The sequence below is a fragment of the Monodelphis domestica genome, chromosome 1, assembly GCF_027887165.1.
Source record: "Monodelphis domestica isolate mMonDom1 chromosome 1, mMonDom1.pri, whole genome shotgun sequence".
In the NCBI taxonomy this organism is placed as follows: Eukaryota; Metazoa; Chordata; class Mammalia; order Didelphimorphia; family Didelphidae; genus Monodelphis; species Monodelphis domestica.
In genome coordinates, this window is record NC_077227.1 from 255,359,671 (window position 1) to 255,380,466 (window position 20,796).

General features: G+C 41.8%; 1 protein-coding gene across 3 annotated transcripts in view; it reads right to left on the minus strand.

The window, feature by feature from the left end:
• Positions 1 to 794: 794 nt before the first annotated feature.
• Positions 795 to 20,796, minus strand: part of JDP2 (Jun dimerization protein 2) — a 98,225-nt gene continuing 78,223 nt past the window's right edge. For all 3 annotated transcript variants that reach the window (XM_016428399.2, XM_001367652.4, XM_056810674.1), the window contains one exon: positions 795 to 2,025. In XM_016428399.2, coding sequence (XP_016283885.1) covers positions 1,840 to 2,025 — 186 coding nt within the window. In that variant the 3' untranslated portion in view covers positions 795 to 1,839. The remainder of the gene's footprint in view (positions 2,026 to 20,796) is intronic.

Genomic DNA, 20,796 nt, shown 5'->3' on the forward strand with positions numbered 1-20,796 from the left:
TGTCTGAAGCTGATATCTAGTATCAATTCTAAGATGGTAGGTAAGGTGGTTGATTTATTTGGTTTTGTTTTTAAAGCAGATTAGACTTGATGTGTAATTCCCTCCTAGTTCTTCATCTTGGGATTACCTAGTGCCATGGGCTTGCCAACATGGGCTGCTCCCCTGCCCCTCTCCACCACACCTGAAGACATTTTTCATTTCACCTGACCCTCTGCCCAGCAGCCCAATGAGAATACAGTTTGGGCACACGGTCTCTAGAAAGGTTCGTCATCACTGACCTAGCGTCTGGCCTACTGGATATGAGCTGTTCTCAGTGGACTAGGATGGCTTGGAAAGTAGACTAGACCTGAAAGAGAACCTGCTAGAGCTTGAGGTGCGTACAGACCTCAGGAATGTAGGGTCATCATGAGACCTCGGAGTAGTAAATGTGAGTTAAGTGCCTTTTGCACGTCAGTAGGGTCCTGTGTTATTCTTTCTTTACATTTTTTGATTTATGAGAAAGAGTTGTACTGAGATAGCTCAACATTCTCAGCCGGGTTCTCCTATGCTCAAAGTTATACATTTGAGAGTAGACAAAGGTTCACAGGACAGTCAATGATCACGGAATGTTCTGATTCACTCCCCCACACGGAGATTAAACAGGTAAGCTTGGCCTCATAAGCACCATGTTTCATTCCCTCTGAGCTAATTAAGTCCCAGGGATATACATCCCGTCGCCCCCCTCAAACCTTCCCCAGCCAAACACACAGTAGGAGCCCAGAAACAGCCAGCAGAAATCACAAGAGACTATGGGCTAAGTAAGAGTAACGTTTACTGAGCGATACAGGACTGAGTACTATGAAGGGCTTACACGGATGGAAATGGGCATCACCTCCTTCGGGATCACTGCATCAGGCATCAGGCACCCCCTCCACGGGCACCAGCCCTAGGGCGCCCAGGGACTACAGCACTTAACATTGACTTACACACAATGGCAATAACTGTTGAGTATTTGTTCGTAACAAACAAACCATAACATATTTATACCATATCACGTCGAGTGATTATATAAATCCATATATATATTGCTGTATAAAACCTTTTTCTTTTTGTAAAAAATATTAAAAAAAAAAGAGAGAAGTGTAAAAATGTGCAGTTAAAGCACTGCCGGGACAGCCAGGCTGTAAACATTAGTGAGTATGTGCTTTGGAAGGGCGCCCGCGCCTCAGTGCCCACAGCAAACTCCAGCAGGGAGTGAGGTCTGTTAAGGAGGGGTCTTCCCAGGGACACAGGAAGAACATGGGCAGGATCCAGGGGGATGACGATGGACAGGGACATGCAGATGGAGGCCACTGGCAGCGCTTGTTGGTCCTGTATCACATCCCTCGCCTGCTCTGCTTTATTACTTGGGGGTAAAGGGCTGGGTGGTAGTTACTGAAATTCCATTCTGAACTCCATTGGGATTTTTTTGTTTTCAACTTTTCCAATGCCAGTAGCTGTCACAAAAGACAGGGACACTGATGGGAAAGGCTGGGAGAAGAGACTGTAGCCATGGAGGTTGGGGGGGGGGGGTCCCTTCCTTCATTCACCCTTTTCTCCCTCATCACTGTAACCCCAGGCACTGGATCACCCCCTCCCCTGTTTCGACTTTGTCTCGATTCATCATCACTGATCTCAAGAGTTTCCCTCAACCCTCCCTTCCCCATGTGTTGCTGGTCTGTATTCCACAAAGAAGCCCGCTGTATTGTGGCGGTGCTGAGCCTTGTTGCAAAGTTTTTCACACATAAACAAAGGGCCCGAGTGGGACCCTACGTCCTCCTCCCTCCTCATCCTCCTCTTCTTTCTTCTCCCAACCCACTTTCACTTCTTCTCCAGTTGTTCCAGTAGTGGGTTGGCTTCAGACTCCGGGGTCTTCACACTGTCTGTCCTCACAATACAAGTGGGACGATGTCGGTTTAGCATTAAGATCAGCTGCTGCCTTTCCTGCTTGAGCTCCTCAATTTGTGCCTTCAGTTCTGCATTCATGAGTTCCAAGCGCTCTGATTCCTAGAGAACCAAACATAGAAAAAGGCAGCTTTAAATGTGTGCCAGGGGACTGTCTTCTGAACGAGGCTAAGGGGCAGGGGCAGCAAAAAGGGTTTATTGAAGCACCATTCCTCTCTGGGCTCTTTACCTGCTCTTGCCTAAAGAGCCATAACTAGAATGAGGCAACTAGGGCTTCAATCCAGGGCGCTTACACTTAGAGGGCCCCAACATCAATTGTATTTCTTCAGCAGCTAGAAAGAACTAAGCACAGCACTCAGCAATAATAATTAGTTCAATTACCAGATACTTCTCCTTCCAATGGTTTTATCCCAAGATAAGCTCCTCTCTGGCCTAGTCTGATTTTGTTTCTTCTCCCAGGGCTATTGTTCAGTCTCTCTCTCTTCTCTCTCTCTCTCTCTCTCTCTCTCTCTCTCTCTCTCTCTCTCTCCTCTGCCTTTCTCTCTCTCTCTCTCTCTCACTCTCCTCTGCCTTTCTCTCTCCTCTCTCTCTCTCTCTCTCTCTCTCTCTCTCTCTCTCTCTTTTCTCTCTCTCTCTCTCCTCTCTCTCTCTCTCTTTCTCTCTCTCTCTCTCTCTCTCTCCTCTCTCTCTCTCTTTCTCTCTCTCTCTCTCTCTCTCTCTCTCTCTCTCTCTCCTCTCTCTCTCTCTCTCTCTCTCTCTTTCTCTCTCTCTCTCTCTCTCTCTCTCTCTCTTTCTCTCTCTCTCTCTCTCTCTCTCTCCTTCTCTCTCTCGTATTCACACATACATATAAATAGAAGACATTTTTCTGAAAGAGACTAGTCTTAGAATCAGGGAGTCTGGGTTCAAGTACCTCCTATGACACATACCAGTTGTATGACTGGGAAAATCATTTAATGTCTCAGGACCCAAGATCTCTCTATAAGACTGTAAATTGCAAAACTAGGTGCCAATTTGAATTGTAGAGAATTCCTCACTGGGATTTTCCCATGACAATAAAAATATAGGTCTAATCCAAAAATAAACAATCAGGACTGGGGGAAGAAAAACATGAGAGGGCAGGTGGGGAGGGGAGTTAATGAAAGAGAAGAGTACTTCTAGCAGGGAGAGTGAAACCCCAGGAGAAGTTCCTCTCCTTGCTGCTGTGAGCCAGTTTCCTAATTCTTGGGATAGTTCCCAGGTGAAATTGGGAAATCAGTGCTCAGAGTTTGAAAAGGTCTGACTATCAATGCTATAGCCTATTGCTAGAGTTGGAGTCAAGGAACTGCATGTAAATCCCAGCTCTGATGCTTACTAAGTCATGTGGCTGACTATGAGTAAATTACTTCACAGTTATGGGCCTCAGTTTCCTCATCTGTCAAATGAGGAAGTTTGGACTAGATGAAATTTGAGCAAAAACTAGATGACCAGTCTTTTGGAATAGGTTGCAAAAGTAGATTCTTTTTGTTTGTTTGTTTGTTTTAAACCCGTACCTTTCTCCTTAGAATTAATACTATGTGTTGGTTCTAAGGCAGAAGAATGGTAAGGGCTAGGCATTGAGGGTTAAATGACTTGCCCAGGGTCACACAGCTGGGAAGTGTCTAAGGCCAGATTTGATCCCAGGACCTTCCATCTCTGGGCCTGACTCTCAATCCACTGAGACACCCAGCTGCTCCCATAAAAGTGGATTCTTGAAGGAGTAAGAGCCAGAAGAAATAGTCTCTGGCATCCCTCCCAGGCTGGGGTGTCTAGACCTCTATAGTCTCTAAGGTCTTGGAAAAGACCCCTAACTTTTATCACCGAGTCCTGTTTTCCATGTTCCATAACAGTAATGTTCAATAGCATTGGGGGGGGGGGGGGGTAGAGGAAGAGCAACTAGACTAGCTAAAAAGTGAGTATAAATATCAATTTAGTCTTCTTGAATTTCCATTGCTATTATCACTGGCCCCCACCAATCTTCCCCCCCCCCCCCAAACCTTCAGTAACTCTTCACAACGTACTTGTCAAGCGGTATCTCCCATTACATGAAACTTTACTACTACCACTATTACTACAACTATAACTACTACGATTACTTACTACTACTAACTAATACAACTGAGAAAAATAAAAATAATAACAATAGCAAGAAGAATACTTATGTACTACTTTAAAGTTTGCAAAGTACTTTAAAAATATTATCTCATTTGATTTTCACAACTCTGGTAGGTAAATATTATCATCCTCATTTTAAAGATGAAGAAATTGAGACAAAGAGAAGCTAAGTGACTTGCCCAGAATTACACAACTGATAAGTGCTAAAATCACGATATGAACTCAGGTCTTCCCGCTACCATGTCTAAAACTCTATCCATTGTGCCACCTCTAGTTAGCTTCTTTGGCCACACTGATTTATACACCAACCATAGAATATACCACCTGCTTTTTCCCCTCTGTGTCTTTTTTTTTATACTACTCTTAGCAATGTGGTGAAATAGAAAGCAAGCAAGCAAGAATGCTTAGCAAAAGAGCCTGGCACACAGTAAGTGTTTTATTGTTGTTGGGTCATTTTCCAATTACATCTGACTCTCTGTCAGTCTTTGGAGTTTTCTTGGCAGAGATATTAGAGTGGTTTCCCATTCCTTATGCAGCTCATTTTACAGATGAGGCAACTGAGGCAACCAGAGTTAAGGAACTTGCCCAGGGTCACACAGCTGAGTAAGTGTCTGAGGCCAGATTTTAACTCATGAAGATGTCTTCCTGACTCCAGGCCCAGCACCTGACCACCAGTGAGTAACAATATTGATGAGGGATGGTGGGGAGGAGGAGGGAAGAATAGTATGGGTCCAAGAGGAAAAAGGCATACTTCTCTTTTCATTGGCCATGCCCCTATTTTTATGGGACAGGGCATAATTATGACATTGTGGACACTATTAGCTAGGTAGGAATTCACCATCAAGTGGGTCAGATGTAATCAAATGATTGGCCCAGAGGGAGAAAGCTCAAGGCTCTGGTGATTTCATTCCTCTAAACCAGAAAAGAGAAAAGAGAAAATTTGACTAGCCGATTTATCAGCTAAGTTTAAAGGTAAGTAGTGGAATAAAGCCATTTCCTAGGGATTTTTCTTTTGGCTTAATAAAGAAACAATGGGTTCTCAGGTAAGGGGAATACACAGAACCATAGGACAGATGTAGATGATATTTTTCAAAGTTTTTATGACACTGAGTGTTAGTGAACACAATATATACATGACTCACCCAGGAAAGAATGTAATGGCACTGAGGAGAGGGCAGAAGAGTTCATGAGGACAGCAAGACCTAGGTTTTGAAAAGCCATGTTCCCACTTTGGCAGGAATCAATAAATCAGTCTCCTTGTTGACTAGATTGAAACTAAGACATCAGGAGTTTTAATTTTAAAAGATAGCTATGTGGCAAATGGGTAAGTTATTGCTCAAATGGAGAGATGCTCTGAAAAGGAGCCCTTATTTTGAAAAGATCCCCAGAGAAGCACAATGAAGAAAGACTATGAGAGGCCAGAGGTGCATGGTGGTGGTTCATGCCTATAATCTCTGCTACTGGGGGAAGCTGAGTATGGTGGATTGCTTGAACTCCAGAGTTTTGACCTACTCTAGGCTAAAGTCAATCGGGTGTCTTCCCTAAGTCTGGTGCTAAAATACTGAAACTCTGAAACGAGGGCAGGGGAAAGGTCACCAAGCTGCCTAAAAAGTAGTGACCTGGTCTGGGCCAGAAATGGAGGTCAAAGCTTCTGTGCTGATCAGCAGTGGGATTAGACTTGTGAGTGGCTGCTATGATTCCAGCCTGAGCAAGGTAGGGAGAAGAGAAGGAAGGGGAGGGAAAGGAGGACAAAAGGGGTGAGAAAGGAAAAAAAAGGAGAGAAGGAAAGGAAGGGAAAAGAGGTGGAAGGGAAGAAGGAAGGGAAGAAAGAGAGGGAGAAGGAAGTAGAGAAAGGGGAGAAGAGAAAGAAGGGGAAGCAGAGGGAGAAAAAGAGGGAGAAAGGAAGAAAGAAGAAGGAGAAGAAAAGGAAAAGAAAAAGAAGACCTTCAACAAGTACTAGACCACCTATGATCCAAAAGGTTAGGACTAAATGAATACCATGGGTAATGGCAAGCCATTTATCATTATTAAAATATCATCATAGAGCAAAGAAATGTAAACAAAGGAGATACCTATGTGCACTGTTACATGATGTCATGAAAGATCATTGAACCATAAGATTCTTCAGTGATAGTAAGGTTATGAAGAAGCCCAGCTCCCTCTGACACAAACCTAACAGCTAGTAAAGGATTCCAGCTAGACAACTGATAAAGGAGACTGAAAAGAACAGAAGGAAGGTCCTCTATCTAGTATAAAACAGCCAGAATATGGCAAATATTTGTCAAGTTCATAAGGCTATAAAGGGGAAAAAAAGAAACTGTGACTATGAAGAACTGAGAGAAGCACAGGAAGACCGATGAAACACTAAAAGACAGGAAAGCAATAAATATCTTGACTACCATGATGGAAATGGAAAGAAGCTCTTATCCTTATTTTAAAGATGAAGAAACCAAGACAAATAGAAGCTAAATGACTTGTCTGGAGTTACACAGCTGGTGTATGACTTGAATATGGATCACTGTATAAAGTATCAGAGTCAGTTGACATGTTGGCTTTTGTTATTATTGTTCAGCCCTTTCAATCATGTCCAACTCTTTGTGATTCCACTGGGGGTTTTCTTGATAAAGGTACTGAAGTGGCTTGCCATTTCCTTCTCCAACTCATTTTAGAAATGAGGAAACTGAGGCAGAGTTAAGTGATTTGCCCAGGGTCGCATAGCTATTAAGTGTCCGAGACCAGATTTGAACTTAGGAAGATGAGTCTTATTGAGTCCAGGTCCAGCCTTCTATCTACTGTGCCATCTACCTAATGTGTCTAGCTATTACCACCTTGGAACCAATACTTAGTTTTGATTTTTTAAGGTGGAAAGTAAAAGGGCATTTTTGGTTGTTGTTTTTAAATCCTTAAATTTTGTCTTAGAATTAATACTGTGTATCGGTTCCATGTCAGAAGAGTGGTAAGGGCTAGACAATGGGTGTTAAGTGACTTGTCCAAGGTCACACAGCTAGGAAGTATCTGAACTCAGATTTGAACTCAGGACCCCTAGTCTCCACACCTGGCCCTCTATTTATTGAGTCACCTAGCTGCACCCAAGAAGTGTTTTTGTTTTGTGTGTGTGTGTGTTTTTTTTAGAAAAGAAATGAAATGAAAGTGATACAAGAACAAAAAGATATCAAAAGATTTTTTAAAAGATACCACCATTGAGCAGGGATGGTGAACCTATGGCACAGATACCAAAGATGGCAAGAAAAGCACTCTCTATGGGCATGAGGCCACCCTCCCCATGCAACCCCCCAACCCCCATCCCCAACCAGAGTTGGTTACTAGAAAGGCGGAGGGACTCTGCCTCTGGAGGAGCTGCTCCCCTCCCCCTCTCCACCAAGCCTGATATTTTTTCACATCACCCACCCCTCTGCCCAGTAGCCCAATGGGAGTGGTTTCTTCCTTCCCTATGTGGGGTAAAGGGGGGGCAGGGTTCACCCAGCATTTGGGGGGGCACAGCACTTGGTCTGAGGGGTAGGGTCTGGCACTCCATCTCTAAAAGGTTCACCATCACTTCCATAGAGAGTTGAATCTGTCTAGGGATATAATAAAAGGATGGAGCAAATCAGATATAATCAGACTGTTCACCAGTCATGGTCTGTTGTTTCTGACAATAGACAATAGCACTATGCTGATGTCATTTGATTTGTGATAACAGAAATGAAAGTCCAAAGAGAAACTGAACTGAGAGATACAAACAAGGTCAATAAAGGGCACGTCTATCCAAAACCACTGGGAAGGAGAACATTAAGAGCAGAAAAACAATTGTAGCAACCTTGAAAGCCGAGATTCTTGACCTCTTTTGGGTTGAGAATCCCTTTAACAGGCTGGTAAAGCCTATGGACCCTTCTCAGAATAATAATTTTGAATGCATAAAATAAAACACATCAGATTACAAAGCAAACCATTTGAAATATCAAAATTTTGTCTTAAAAAACAATTGTTCTGATCTCAGATTAAGAACCACTGCTTAATGCTGGTTATTACCATTTTCTTCTCAGATCCTGAATCAACAATTTTAAGGCTTCAAAAAGTGGCCAATTTACACAGAGGAAGGACTATCTGGTGGCTCATACACAACCAGATCATTCCATTGTCTGAGTGATGGGAAGCCAAGTGTCATCCTGGCCATAAAGAAAAACAGGAGAAGTATGAAAAGAGGGATACAGACCACAGATGCCCAGCATATGTCAGCAGGCACAGTTGTTCTATTGGTAACTATTTTCCTTTGTTACTAGGGTTAATTTTAATGAGGGTGGAGGAGAATTTATTTTGGAATGGATAGGATATTAAATGCTTACCTTCTGTGAAACAACCACCTAATACACTTCTTTCTTAGAATCAATATTGTGTATTGGTTCTGAGGCATTAGAAGAGTAAGGACAAGACAACTGGAGTTGTGACTTGCCCCCAGGGTCACAAAGTTAGGAAGTGTCTGAGGCTAGATTTGAACCCAGGATCTCCCATCTCTAGGCCTGACATTCTATCCACTGGACCACCTAGCTGCCCTCTGGTTATATATATATATTTTAAAGAAGTGCCTAGATGCAAAAGAAATGGCCTGGTCCATTAACCTTAATGATCAAAGCAGTTTTAATTTTTGTGAATTAAAAAAAAAAAAGATTTAACTACACCAAGAGGAAGAAGGTTGTGGACCTACTAATATAGGGATTATCACTGAACCTCCAGCAAATCCCTAGATCCAAACACTTCCTTTCTGCTCCTAAATCCTTTCAGACCTCTTTACTGAATCAACCATTATTTAATCAATATACATAGGCAAGGGCAGCTAGATGGCTCAGTGGCTAAAGAGCTAGTCCTGTAAACAGGAGGCCTTAAGTTCAAATATAGCCTCAAACACTTCCTAGCTGTGCCCTAGCTAAGTAAGTCGCTTAACCCCAATGCTTAGCCCTTATTGCTTTTCTGCCTTGGAACAAATCTATTCTAAGACAGAAAGTTTTATATATATATATATATATATATATATATATATATATATATATATCATGTATTACTAGAGAGAGGGAGGGAAGGAGGGAGGAAGGAAGGGAAGGAGAGAGACAGACAGACAGACAGACAGAGAGAAGGAGGGAGGGAGAGGGAAGAAGGGAGGGAGAGGGAGAGAGAGGAGGAGGGAAGGAGGGAGAGAGAGAGGAAGAGGGAGAGGCAGCATGGGAGATACAAGGCGTTATGAACACAGATGGACTGGTTAAGTGGCACAATGGAAAGAGTGCCAGGCTTGAAGTCAGGATGACCTCTCTTCATGAATTCAAATCTGGCCTCGGACTCTTACTAGCTGGATCATTCTGGGAGAGCCACTTAACCCTGTTTGCCTCAGTTTCTTCATCTATAAAATGAGCTGGAGAAGGAAATGGCAAACCCCTCCAGAAATAAAGGTGATGCAAAACCAAAAAGATTTCAATGAAAATTTAAACTTTAAAAAAGAGATCTCCATGTATACATAGTTCAGTCTGTTCAGGGATGTGATGATGATGAAGCAAGTCAGATATAATCGAAGAGTCAGACAGCCGAAACAACTTAACAATAATGAACACAGATCCTGCCCTCATGGAGCTTATCATCTAAGTGAATTAATAAGAACAAACGTACATAACACAAAACACTCTCAGTGTTCAATGCATACAGATGTTATGACCATAGTGCATGTGTGTGCATATTTATCTTTGACCCACACCATCAACATAGCATTATGCTAGGACTATGAGGAGAATATAAATAACTAGAAAATACTAGATAAGTGTAGTGGTAAGGCTCAGAAAAGGGAAGCTCTGAATTCAAAGCTAGCCTCAGACATTTTTTTGCTGTATGACTGTGGGCAAGTTATTTAATCTCTGCTTGCCTCATTTTCCTCATCTATAAACTATAAAATGGGAATAATGATAGTTCCTATTTCTCAGGGTAGCAATGAGGATCAAATTAGATATTTATAAAATGCTTTGCAGTGTTCCTGGCATAGAAAAGGCGCTATATTTCACTTCCCCTTCCCTAGGAAGGGGAAACGATTTAAGCACAAATACAGAGATGGGAAAGCATCTTGAGGTTAGGGGACTATTTTTCATTTTAGAATGTGAGCAGTGGGAGACTGGACAACACAGTGAGAGGTTAGAGTTCTGGCCTCCAAAGTCAGGAACATCTAAATTTATGCCCCACCTCTAACATGTATGTAGCAAGTCATTTACCTTCTCAGTGCCCCAGGCAACCTTCAAAAAGAAGAAGTTACAGAGAAACTGCTGCTCTGCATTGGTAGAGGGAATTTTCTTCAGAACCTCCCTACACTGATTAAAACCAAAATGCAAAACCAAATTCAGACCTGTTCAGACCTGCTGAAGTTTTTGGCTGGTACTCCACCCTCCTGGACACACACACACACACACACACACACACACACACTCTGCCTTAACACATTTGGGTGACAATGAGATGAATGTACCTGAATCACAAGATGCAAATTGGTAGGGTGTGTTGGAGTAATATTGTGAGGGACCTTTGAATGCCATGCTCAGAAGTTCTGATTTTTTCTTAGGGAGTATCAAAGATTGTTAAGATAGGGAGGAAAAAAAGGACTGTTTGAAAAGATCACACTGAGAGGAGTGTATCTGATGGACTGGAGGAGAGAGAGAAACTGAAGACACAGAAATTGGTTAAGGGACTTTTGCAGGTCTACTGGGTCTAAACAGGATCATGAACACCTGAAAGAGACTGGTACCCGCCAGTGCTTTGAGGAAGGGAGGGAGGGAAGGAGGGAGGGAGGGAGGGAGGGAGGGAGGAAGGAAGGAAGGAAGGAAGGAAGGAAGGAAGGAAGGAAGGAAGGAAGGAAGGAAGGAAGGAAGGAAGGAAGGAAGGAAGGAAGGAAGGAAGGAAGGAAGGAAGGAAGGAAGGAGGGAAGGAAGGAAGGAAGGAAGGAAGGAAGGAAAGGACATATCAGAGAATGACAGGCCCTAATAATAGGATATATGAATATGAAGAATGAAGATAAATGAGGAGTCAGTGGTGAGCAGTAGATTTCAAGTCTGAGTTGAGCACAGAATCCCAGTTGCCATTAATAGAGATAAGGAAGTTTGAAAGAGGAGTAATGGGGGATGGAAAAGAGAGGAAAATTTGGCTTCTGCATGGGGAGAGTGAGATGCCGACTCAGCATCTTAATGTTTTCTGTGTTTCGAGTCCCTTGGGGAGTCTGGTGAAATCTGTGAACACCTCAGAATCATGTCTTTCAATGCATAAAATCAAATATGCAGGATTACAAAGGAAACCAATTCTGTTAAAATAAAAATGGAGTTTTATTTCTCAGCTAAGTTCATGGACTCGGTAGATCACAGATTAAAGTAAAAATATCCAGCAAGCAGTTGGGAATCTAGAGATCAAGTCCTTAGAAAGAATTCTAAGCCTTTCTTCATTGATTCCAAGGAATTAGATTTGGAAAGGGCTGTGGCAGTGATTTAGTCTAATCCCCACACCTTACAGGAGGGCACTATGCTGCAGAGACAGGAAGTAAATAAGTCACAATCATATACAGAGCAAAGAGCCCATATAGGGCTCAAATCCAGCTCCACTGACTCCAAAGTTAGAGCTCTTTCTATAAGGCTGCACTGCCTTTCACTAAATCTCATGGCTTTATGCTGCACAAGTATATAATAATCAAGATTTTCTCCAAGATAAAACCACATAACATCTGTTGTTTAGTCATGTCAGTTTTGTCTAACTCCTTTCCCCATTTGGCATTTTCTTGGCAAAGACACAGGACTGGTTTGCCATTTCCTTCTCCAGGTCATTTTACAGATGAGCATGCAAACAGGGTCAAGTGACTTGCCCAAGGTCACCCAGCTAGTGTCTAAAATCAGTTTTGACAAGCCAGGTGCTCTATCCATTTGTGCCACCTAATGGCCCTATAACATCTATTAAGAGTGTCACTTTTTTAAAAAATCCATGTTCATCTGCCTCAAAACAAACAGAGAGAGTTAGGACAGAAACTTAGAGATCATCTAGCCCAAGGGTTCTTTTTGTTGTTGCTTTAACTTTTGCTTTCTGTCTTGGAATTGATACTAAGTATTTGTTCCAAGACAGAAGAGTAGGAATGGCTACACAATGGAGGGTAAGTGACTCACCCAGGGTCATACAGCTAGAAAGCATCTGAGGTCACATTTAAACCCAGGATTTCTCATCTCCAGGCCTGTCTCTCTATCCACTGAGCCGCCTAGCTGTCCCAGTCCAGGGACAGAAGAAACTGAAGGCCTGTACCCCATGCAGCTACGTGGGGGTCACACTGCTTTTTGTTCTCTCTGCTCTAGTGGGGCTGCTGACCATTAGGGGTGTGCGCTGCTGCTACTCTCCATCTCTTGCCTCTGTCCTTACTATCTTATCTGCCTGCAGCTTTTCAAAGAGACCATTCACGGGCCTTGGGATGAAGCTGGAATCAAAGAAGACCTATCCAGGTTCCTTACCTAGTCTAGGGAGTACAGGGAGCACCCATATTTTATTATTAAAAGATTAGTTGCCTCCCCCTTCCCCCCAACCAAAGCAGGAAGAAGGTCTCTCTTAGAAAGCCGCAGGTTGGAAGACATCTGTGAGAAGCATGAAGTGGCCATGGCTGGTGATAAGCCCGATCTCTCCACGCAGCAGGGCAGACTGCGTCCTTCAGGGTTCTGGTAGCCTCTCCTCTGGACTCTGAGCCTTTCCTCGAATAGTGCCAGCTAGCTGTAGGGGCATGGAATCTGGGCAGCCAGGCTTATCCCAACTTTCAGTGTGGGCCATATTTGCCAACTTAGTAAAGTTAAAACTTCTTTACTCTACACCCCAGAATTTCCATAACTTTCCACCACCCTGCCTTTCCACGATAGCTTATGCTATTCTTTTCTGCTCTATCTTCCCTGGACTACTTTCTCAAGAAGCTGCTGTGGGAGATTTCAGCACCTCCCTATCTCCGTTCTCCACTTCCACTGCTGGAGGTGTACCTTTACAAAGAACCTGGTTCTTGGAGTAAGTTTTCCTCATCTGGTGAATCCCCAGCCATCAATTGACCTCTAACCCAAATACTACCTATTAATTCCAGGGGGACTTCCCTGATACCTCTTATTGGTGATAACCTTCCTGGGGCTTCTTAGAGCAGCCTGTGTTGTACACTCATTGTTGTTGTCTAATAGCCCCTTCTGGACTGAGCTCTATGAGGGCAAGGACTCTATGCTATCTGAAATTTGTATCTCTCTCAGCACCTATCACAGAGCTCTGCACACAGGGAACAATCAGGGTTTATTAAATTAATGAATAGAAAAGAGAAAGATGGCTGGCAAAAATACAACATTTTGCCTTTTTCTTTAAATGGCTTTAATATGGTCTTTAAGGTGACATTTGAAAGAGAAGAACACTAACAAAAGGATGCCAGTTACGTGGTTCCCAGCAATTAGAATAACCTGGGAAGAGTTCTTGGCTAGTTTCCCACTTAAACCATTAGCAGCCATAAAATTAGCTAGAACCTATCCAGTTTTTTCAGGGAACTTTTAAGATGTTTCCACAATTGTAAGATTGCTTATTCTTTTTCTCATTGAAGTAATAGAAAAATATTTTATAAGAGATAAAAAACACCATAGAAAAAAGTTGTAGCTCTCTTGTAGAGAAACACAACACATGCCATCACCAGACTTAAAATGGTAGCCTGCTTCACCTTTCTCAAGGGCCAAAGATAACTGTTCTGCATCTTAAATAGTGCATCAGAAAAAGTGAGATGGATTCAAAAGAGAAGAGCTGCCTAGGAAGAAAGGGGAAGATTCCTGTCATATTCCCAAGATAATGGCTGCAAAGCACTCAGCACACAGTAGGTGATTAATAAATGCTTGCTCTATCTTCCCTCCTATGGCCATTGAAGGGTGGGCATACTTATTGATGACTCAGACCATATGTGGAATCTTGGCTAAAGGCTCCATCTTTTGGACATTGTAACAGATGGTTTGCTGAACTTGGGACCAGTAAGACATGGGTTTGAATTCCACCATAGACATTTCCTAGCTGTGTGACCCTGGGCTAACAAGTCACTGAGATGAATTTCTCTTTGCATAATAGGAATTTAGTCCAGAGGGCTGTTGTGAGTATTAATTGATAGAACATGTGTTTTTAGTTCTTATTTAAAAACAAACAAAAAACCCTCACCTTCCGTCTTAGAATCAATCCTGTACATTTGGTTCCAATGCAGAAAAGAAGTAAGGGCTAGGCAATGGGGGTTAAGTGACTTGCCCAGGATCACACAGCTAGGAAGTGTCTAAGGTCAGATTTGAACCTAGGACCTGGGTCTCTGGGCCTGGCTCTCAATCCACTGAGCTACCCAGGTGCCCCCAGTAAAGCATTTTGCAAACTTTAATGGCAGGAAGGGTCAAGGAATTAACAAAACATTTTGATAACTATATTTCCATGTGATTGGCTTCTTTGTATCACTTGTACTTATAATTGGTTTCCTTATATCCTATGTACTTTCTTCTATGTATATACATACATACAATGTAATTTATTTCCTTGTATCTTTATATATTTCATGTATTTAAACATATGATTCTGAGAAAGGATCCATAGCATCTACCAGCCTCCAAAGGTATCTACATTCCAAAAAAGATTAAGAACCTCTGTTCCATCCCAACTACTTTATTTTATAAATGTGGAAACTGAGGTTCAAAAGACTAAGCCATCCATTTGTGGTTCCATGGCGAGTCAGCAGTAGCTCTGGGACAAGAATCTAGGTCTCCTGACTACCAGACCAGGGGTTTTTCCACCCATACCAGAGAATTCTACAATTCTAGGGAAAAGTAGTAATAGATTGTTGTTTTTCAGTCATTTCCAACACTTTAAGACCTCATGGACCAAACTATCTATGGGTTTTCTTGGCAAAAATTTTAGAGTGGTTTGCCATTTCTTTCTCCAATGGATTGAGGCAAACAGAGGTTAAGTGATTTGCCAAGGATCAGACAGCTAGTGTTTGAGCCTAGATTTGAACTCAGGTCTTCCTGATTCTAGGCCCAGTGTTCTATCTACTAAACCACTTAGCTGCTGCCAGTAATAGATTACATCCATGATAAAGTGTATGAAGTCTCTACAATTAACCTGTTGACTTTGGACAAGTTATTTTACTTCCTCCGTGGCCCTATTTCTTTAAAAATGAAAGGGGTTAAGAATTGCTTCTCAACTCCGGAAAGGGGGAGGAAAGAAGGGACAGAGACAACATGAATCATATAACTTTGGAAAACTTATGTGGAAATTTGTTATTAAAATTAAATAAAGAAAAATAATTGAAAACAAGCAAAAAATCAGAGGGGGTTCCAAGATGGTCTTTAGGATTCTATTCAGCACAAATATTCTCTGGTTCTATGATTCATTCGGAAATTTTTAGTAAATTCATTCTCTCTGCAACCCAATACTGCTAGGTGCTAGGGATATGATGATTTAAAAATTATATAGTCCCTATCCTCAAGGAATTTTTTTTTACCAGGGGTAGGGAAGAGATGCAATATATTTCAGAGATTAATATAATTCCAAATGAGGTGCAATGAATAGAGCACTGGGTCTAGAGTCAGGAAGATGTGAGTTCAAGTTCTGCCTCAGATACTTCCCAGCTATGTGACCTTGGGCAAGTCACTTAAATGTTTCCTTCATTTCCTCATCTGTAAAATGTGCTAGAGAAGGGAATGGCAAACCACCCCACTATCTTTGCCAAGAAAATCCCATCAAAACAAATGAACACAACAAAGTAGTGTATAATTGGGTCAAAAGAAAGATACAGACAACACACAGGAGGGATTTTATTTTATTTTTAAACCCTCACCTTCCATCTTAGAATCCAAGTTCCAGGCAGAACTGTAAGAGGTTAGGTAATGAGGGCTAAGGGACTAGTTCAAGGTCACAGAGCTAGGAAGTATCTAAGGTTGGATTTGAACTCAGGACTTCCCAGCTCTAGGCCTGGCTGTCAGTCCATTGAGCAATTTAGTTGTCCCCCCTGCAAGGAATTTAAAGAAGAGAATACTTTAATCTGGAAAGAGAACCAAGAAGGCTCAACAGAGAAGACAGCAACTGAGCCAAGTTTAAAGGTTAAGCAAATGGAACAAGTCATATTTTAAAAGTCAGAAAAGTACTGAAAGCAGAAATGAGGAAGGGAATGTATTTTAAGGATGGCAAAATGGTCTATCCTAATAATTTCTAGAGATAAAGATGGAGGGTGGAGTTTTAGGAAGACTTATAATCCAATTTGGCTGAAAAGTAAAGTGCGTGAAGGGAAATGAGGGTGACAAGAAGAGAAAGACTGTAGAACTAAGAAACCTAAGGAGTGTTGTTTGCCCTTCTTTTTGTTTCTTTGTTTCTTCTTTATTTTTAAAGAGGACCAATGACATCATTGGGGTCCATCTTAATTGGCACAAGAATTAGATTTAAGTGAGGCAGGGCTATATGAAGTCATCAGCCTTATTCTCTCTTCCAGAGTCATCCAGATCCAGTGGCAAGACAAAAGTTGGGTCAACTGGTGATGGTCCAGAATGAAGTAGATGATCTTGGCTTCTTTGATGTCTGGCCAAGCTCTAAGCCTGCCATAGTGCATGCTGTAGCCATCTCATGGCCTTCGGAACAAATTGTTCTATTCCCCCAAGGGAAGTCTTCACATGACATCCCCTTAACTCATCTAAGGAATGGATAGTGAGATAGAGAAAAAGGTATGAACTTTTTAAATGCTATGGAGGCAGAATTGACCAGCTGGACAATGGTTTAGATATGGAAGATGAAAGAGATAAAAGAATCAAAGATGACCCAGCCTCAGACACTTCCAAACTGTATGACTCTGGATACGTCACTTAATTAACCCCATTTGCCTAGCCCTGGTCCTTCTACCTTAGAGTTGTTACTAAGAAAGTAAAGGTTTTAAAAAAAAAAGAATCAAAGATAACTCCAAGGTTTCAACTCTGGGTATCAGAAGGATGGTCAGCGGTACCAGCAGCCAAACAAAGAGGTTTGAATTGGGGTGGAAGCTTTTGGGGAAAGTTGATGAGTTTACTTTTGGACATGTTGAATTTGAGAGACTGGCCAAACATGTAGGTAGAGATATTGGTGAAAGAACAAATATTTAATTAAGTACTCTCTTTGTGTCACTAACTATCCTGAGCACTGGAGAAACAAAGATAAGAGTAAAATAAGCCTTGCCTAGATGGAGTTGACATTTTACTGGGGGGAACATCCTACCTGAAGACATGGAAACAGGGATTCAATTAGATGATTGAAGAGGTCTCTTCCATATGGAGAATCCATGATTCCATGAAACAATTTCTTACTTTTTGGGATTCTGAGGACCAAATGAGATAATCTTTGTACAGCACTTAGCACAGTGCTGTACAAAATTAATAAGTGCTTGTTTCCTTCCATTAGCCTATAATACAATGATGGTGAACCTTTTGTTATTGTTGTTGCTTTAAACCCTTACCTTCTGCCTTAGAATCAATACTGTGTATTGGCTCCAAGGCAGAAGAGTGGTAAGGGCTAGGCAATGGAGGTCAAGTGACTTTCCCAGGGTCACACAGCTGGGAAGTGTCTGAGGCCAGATTTGAACTGAGGACCTCCAGTCTCTAGGTCTGGCTCTCAATCCACTGAGCTACCCTGATGGTAAACCTTTTGGAGACAGTCCCTGCCCCTTCCCCACCCCCTAGACTAAGTGATGTGCTCTTTCCCCACAACAAGTGCCAGGTGTGGCCCTCCTCCTCTTACCCCAGTCAAGGGAAGGAGAAAATACTCCTGGTGAGTTGCTGGGTGGAGGGGGGGGGTGGGATGTGAAAAAATGTCCTCAAGGGTAGAGAGAGGGAGGGGAGTGGCCCGAGCTCACTGCTTCTCTCCAGCTCTGCCTCCTGTGAGCTTCCCACCTTACCCCTTGTGCCCTCCCATTGGGCTCCGGGGAAGAGGGGCAGGGAATGTGAAAAAATGTCCTCAAGCATGGTGGAGAGGGAGAGGGGAGCAGCTTTGCCTGAGTCTCTCTGCCCTTCTAGTAACAAACTCTTGGGGTGGGGGGGATGTGGCTGCCAGGTGCCCACAGAGAGTGCTCTGCATGCCACATTTGGCATAGGCTCACCATCACTGCTATAAAACATGTCATCAGAAAGTTAGAAAAAAAATCTCAAACCCCCTGAAAAGGAAAATTCCCTAATTTTGAATATCATTCATTCTATATAAGGGTAATAGAGTATACTGGATTAGAGTCCAGAGTTTCTAATAATAAAGACCTGAGTTCAGATTTCACTTCTATCCCTACAAGTCATGCTCTAGAGGATCTATGATGAAACATGTTACCTATCTCCTGATCAAAAGGTAATAGATACAAGGTCCAGAAAGAGACATACATTAAATATGGCCTCAGACACTTCCTAGCTGGGCCTAGTTATATACAAGGCACTGGGAGACCTAAAGACAGATAACAAAAATGAATCCTGCCCTGCAATTTGCATTTCAAGTAAAGTTCCAATTCCTTAACTTGGCATTCAATGCCTGCCTCCATCTGACAACATTTTACCTTACCTCCTATTACTTCTTTTTTTTTAAACATTATTTTATTTGGTCATTTTCATACATTATTCATTGGAAACAGAGATCATTTTCTTTTCCTCCCTCCCCCTCCTCCCACCACCCCTTCCCTAGCCAACATGCGATTCCACTGGGTATCACATGTGTCCTTGCTCTGAACCCATTTCCTTGTTGTTGGTATTTGCATTAGGGTGCTTAATTGGTGTCTCTCCTCAGTCGTATCCCCTCCACCCCTGTAGTCAAACAGTTGCTCTTCCTCAGTGTTTTTACTCCCACAGTTTGTCCTCTGCTTGAGGATAGTGTTTTTTCTCCTGGATCCCTGCAGATTGTTCAGGGACATTACACCGCCACTAATGGAGAAGTCCATTACGTTTGATTGAACCACAGTGTATCAGTCTCTGTGTACAATGTTCTCCTGGTTCTGCTCCTCTTGCTCTGCATCACTTCCTGGAGGTCCTTGCAGTCCACATGGAATTCCTCCATTTTATTATTCCTTTTAGCACACTAGTATTCTATCACCAACATATACCATAGTTTGTTCAGCCATTCCCCAATTGATGGGCACCCCTCATTTTCCAATTTTTGGCTACCACAAAGAGCGCGGCTATGAATATTTTTGTACATGTCTTTTTCCTTATTATATCTTTGGGGTACAAACCCAGCAGTGCTATAGCTGGATCAGAGGGCAGACAGTCTTTTATGCCTTTTGGGCATAGTTCCAAATTGCCCTCCAGAATGGTTGGATCAATTCACAACTCCACCAGCAATGAATTAGTGTCCCTACTTTGCCACATTCCCTCCAGCATTCATTACTTTCCTTTGCTGTCATGTTGGCCAATCTGCTAGGTGTGAGGTGATACCTCAGAGTTGTTTTGATTTGCATCTCTCTGATTATAAGAGATTTGGAACATTTTTTCATGTGCTTATTAATAGTTTTGATTTCTTTAACTGAAAACTGCCTATTCATGTCTCTTGCCCATTTATCAATTGGAGAATGACTTGATTTTTTGTACAGCTGGTTTAACTCTTTATAAATTTGAGTAATTAGACCTTTGTCAGAGGTTCTTGTTATGAAGATTGTTTCCCAATTTGTTGCCTCCCTTCTAATTTTAGTGACATTGGTTTTGTTTGTACAGAAACTTTTTAATTTGATGTAGTAAAAATTATTTATTTTACATTTTGTGACTCTTTCTAAGTCTTGCTTGGTTTTAAAATCTTTCCTTTCCCATAGGTCTGACATATATGCTATTCTGTGTTCACCTAATATACTTATAGTTTCCTTCTTTATATTCAAGTCATTCACCCATTCTGAGTTTATCTTGGTGTAGGGTGTGAGGTGTTGATCCAAACCTAATCTCTCCCACACTGTCTTCCAATTTTCCCAGCAGTTTTTATCAAATAGCGGATTTTTGTCCCCAAAGCTGGGGTCTTTGGGTTTCTCATAGATTGTCTTGCTGAGGTCATTTACCCCAAGTCTATTCCACTGATCCTCCTTTCTGTCTCTTAGCCAGTACCAAATTGTTTTCATGATCACTGCTTTATAGTATAGTTTGAGATCTGGGACTGCAAGGCCACCTTCCTTTGTATTTTTTTTTCATTATTTCCCTGGATATCCTTGATCCTTTGTTCTTCCAAATGAACTTTGTAATGGTTTTCTCTAATTCAGTAAAAAAGTTGTTTGGAAGTTCAGTATGGCACTAAATAAATAAGTTTGGGTAGGATGGTAATTTTTATTACGTTAGCTCGTCCCACCCATGAGCAATCAATGTTTTTCCAATTGTTTAGATCTAGTTTTAATTGTGTGGAGAGTGTTTTGTAGTTGTGTTCATATAGTTCCTGTGTTTGTCCAGCAGATAGATTCCTAAGTATTTTATATTGTCTAAGGTGATTTTGACTGGGATTTCTCTTTCTAATTCTTGCTGCTGAACTGAGTTGGAGATATATAGAAATGCTGATAACTTGTGTGGGTTTATTTTGTATCCTAAAGTTGTTGATTATTTCGACTAGCTTTTTGGTTGATTCTCTAGAATTCTTTAAGTAAATCATCATATCATCCGCAAAGAGTGACAGCTTGGTTTCCTCATTGCCAATTTTAATACCTTCAATTTCTTTTTTCTTCTCTAATTGCTACTGCTAGTATTTCTAGTACAATATTAA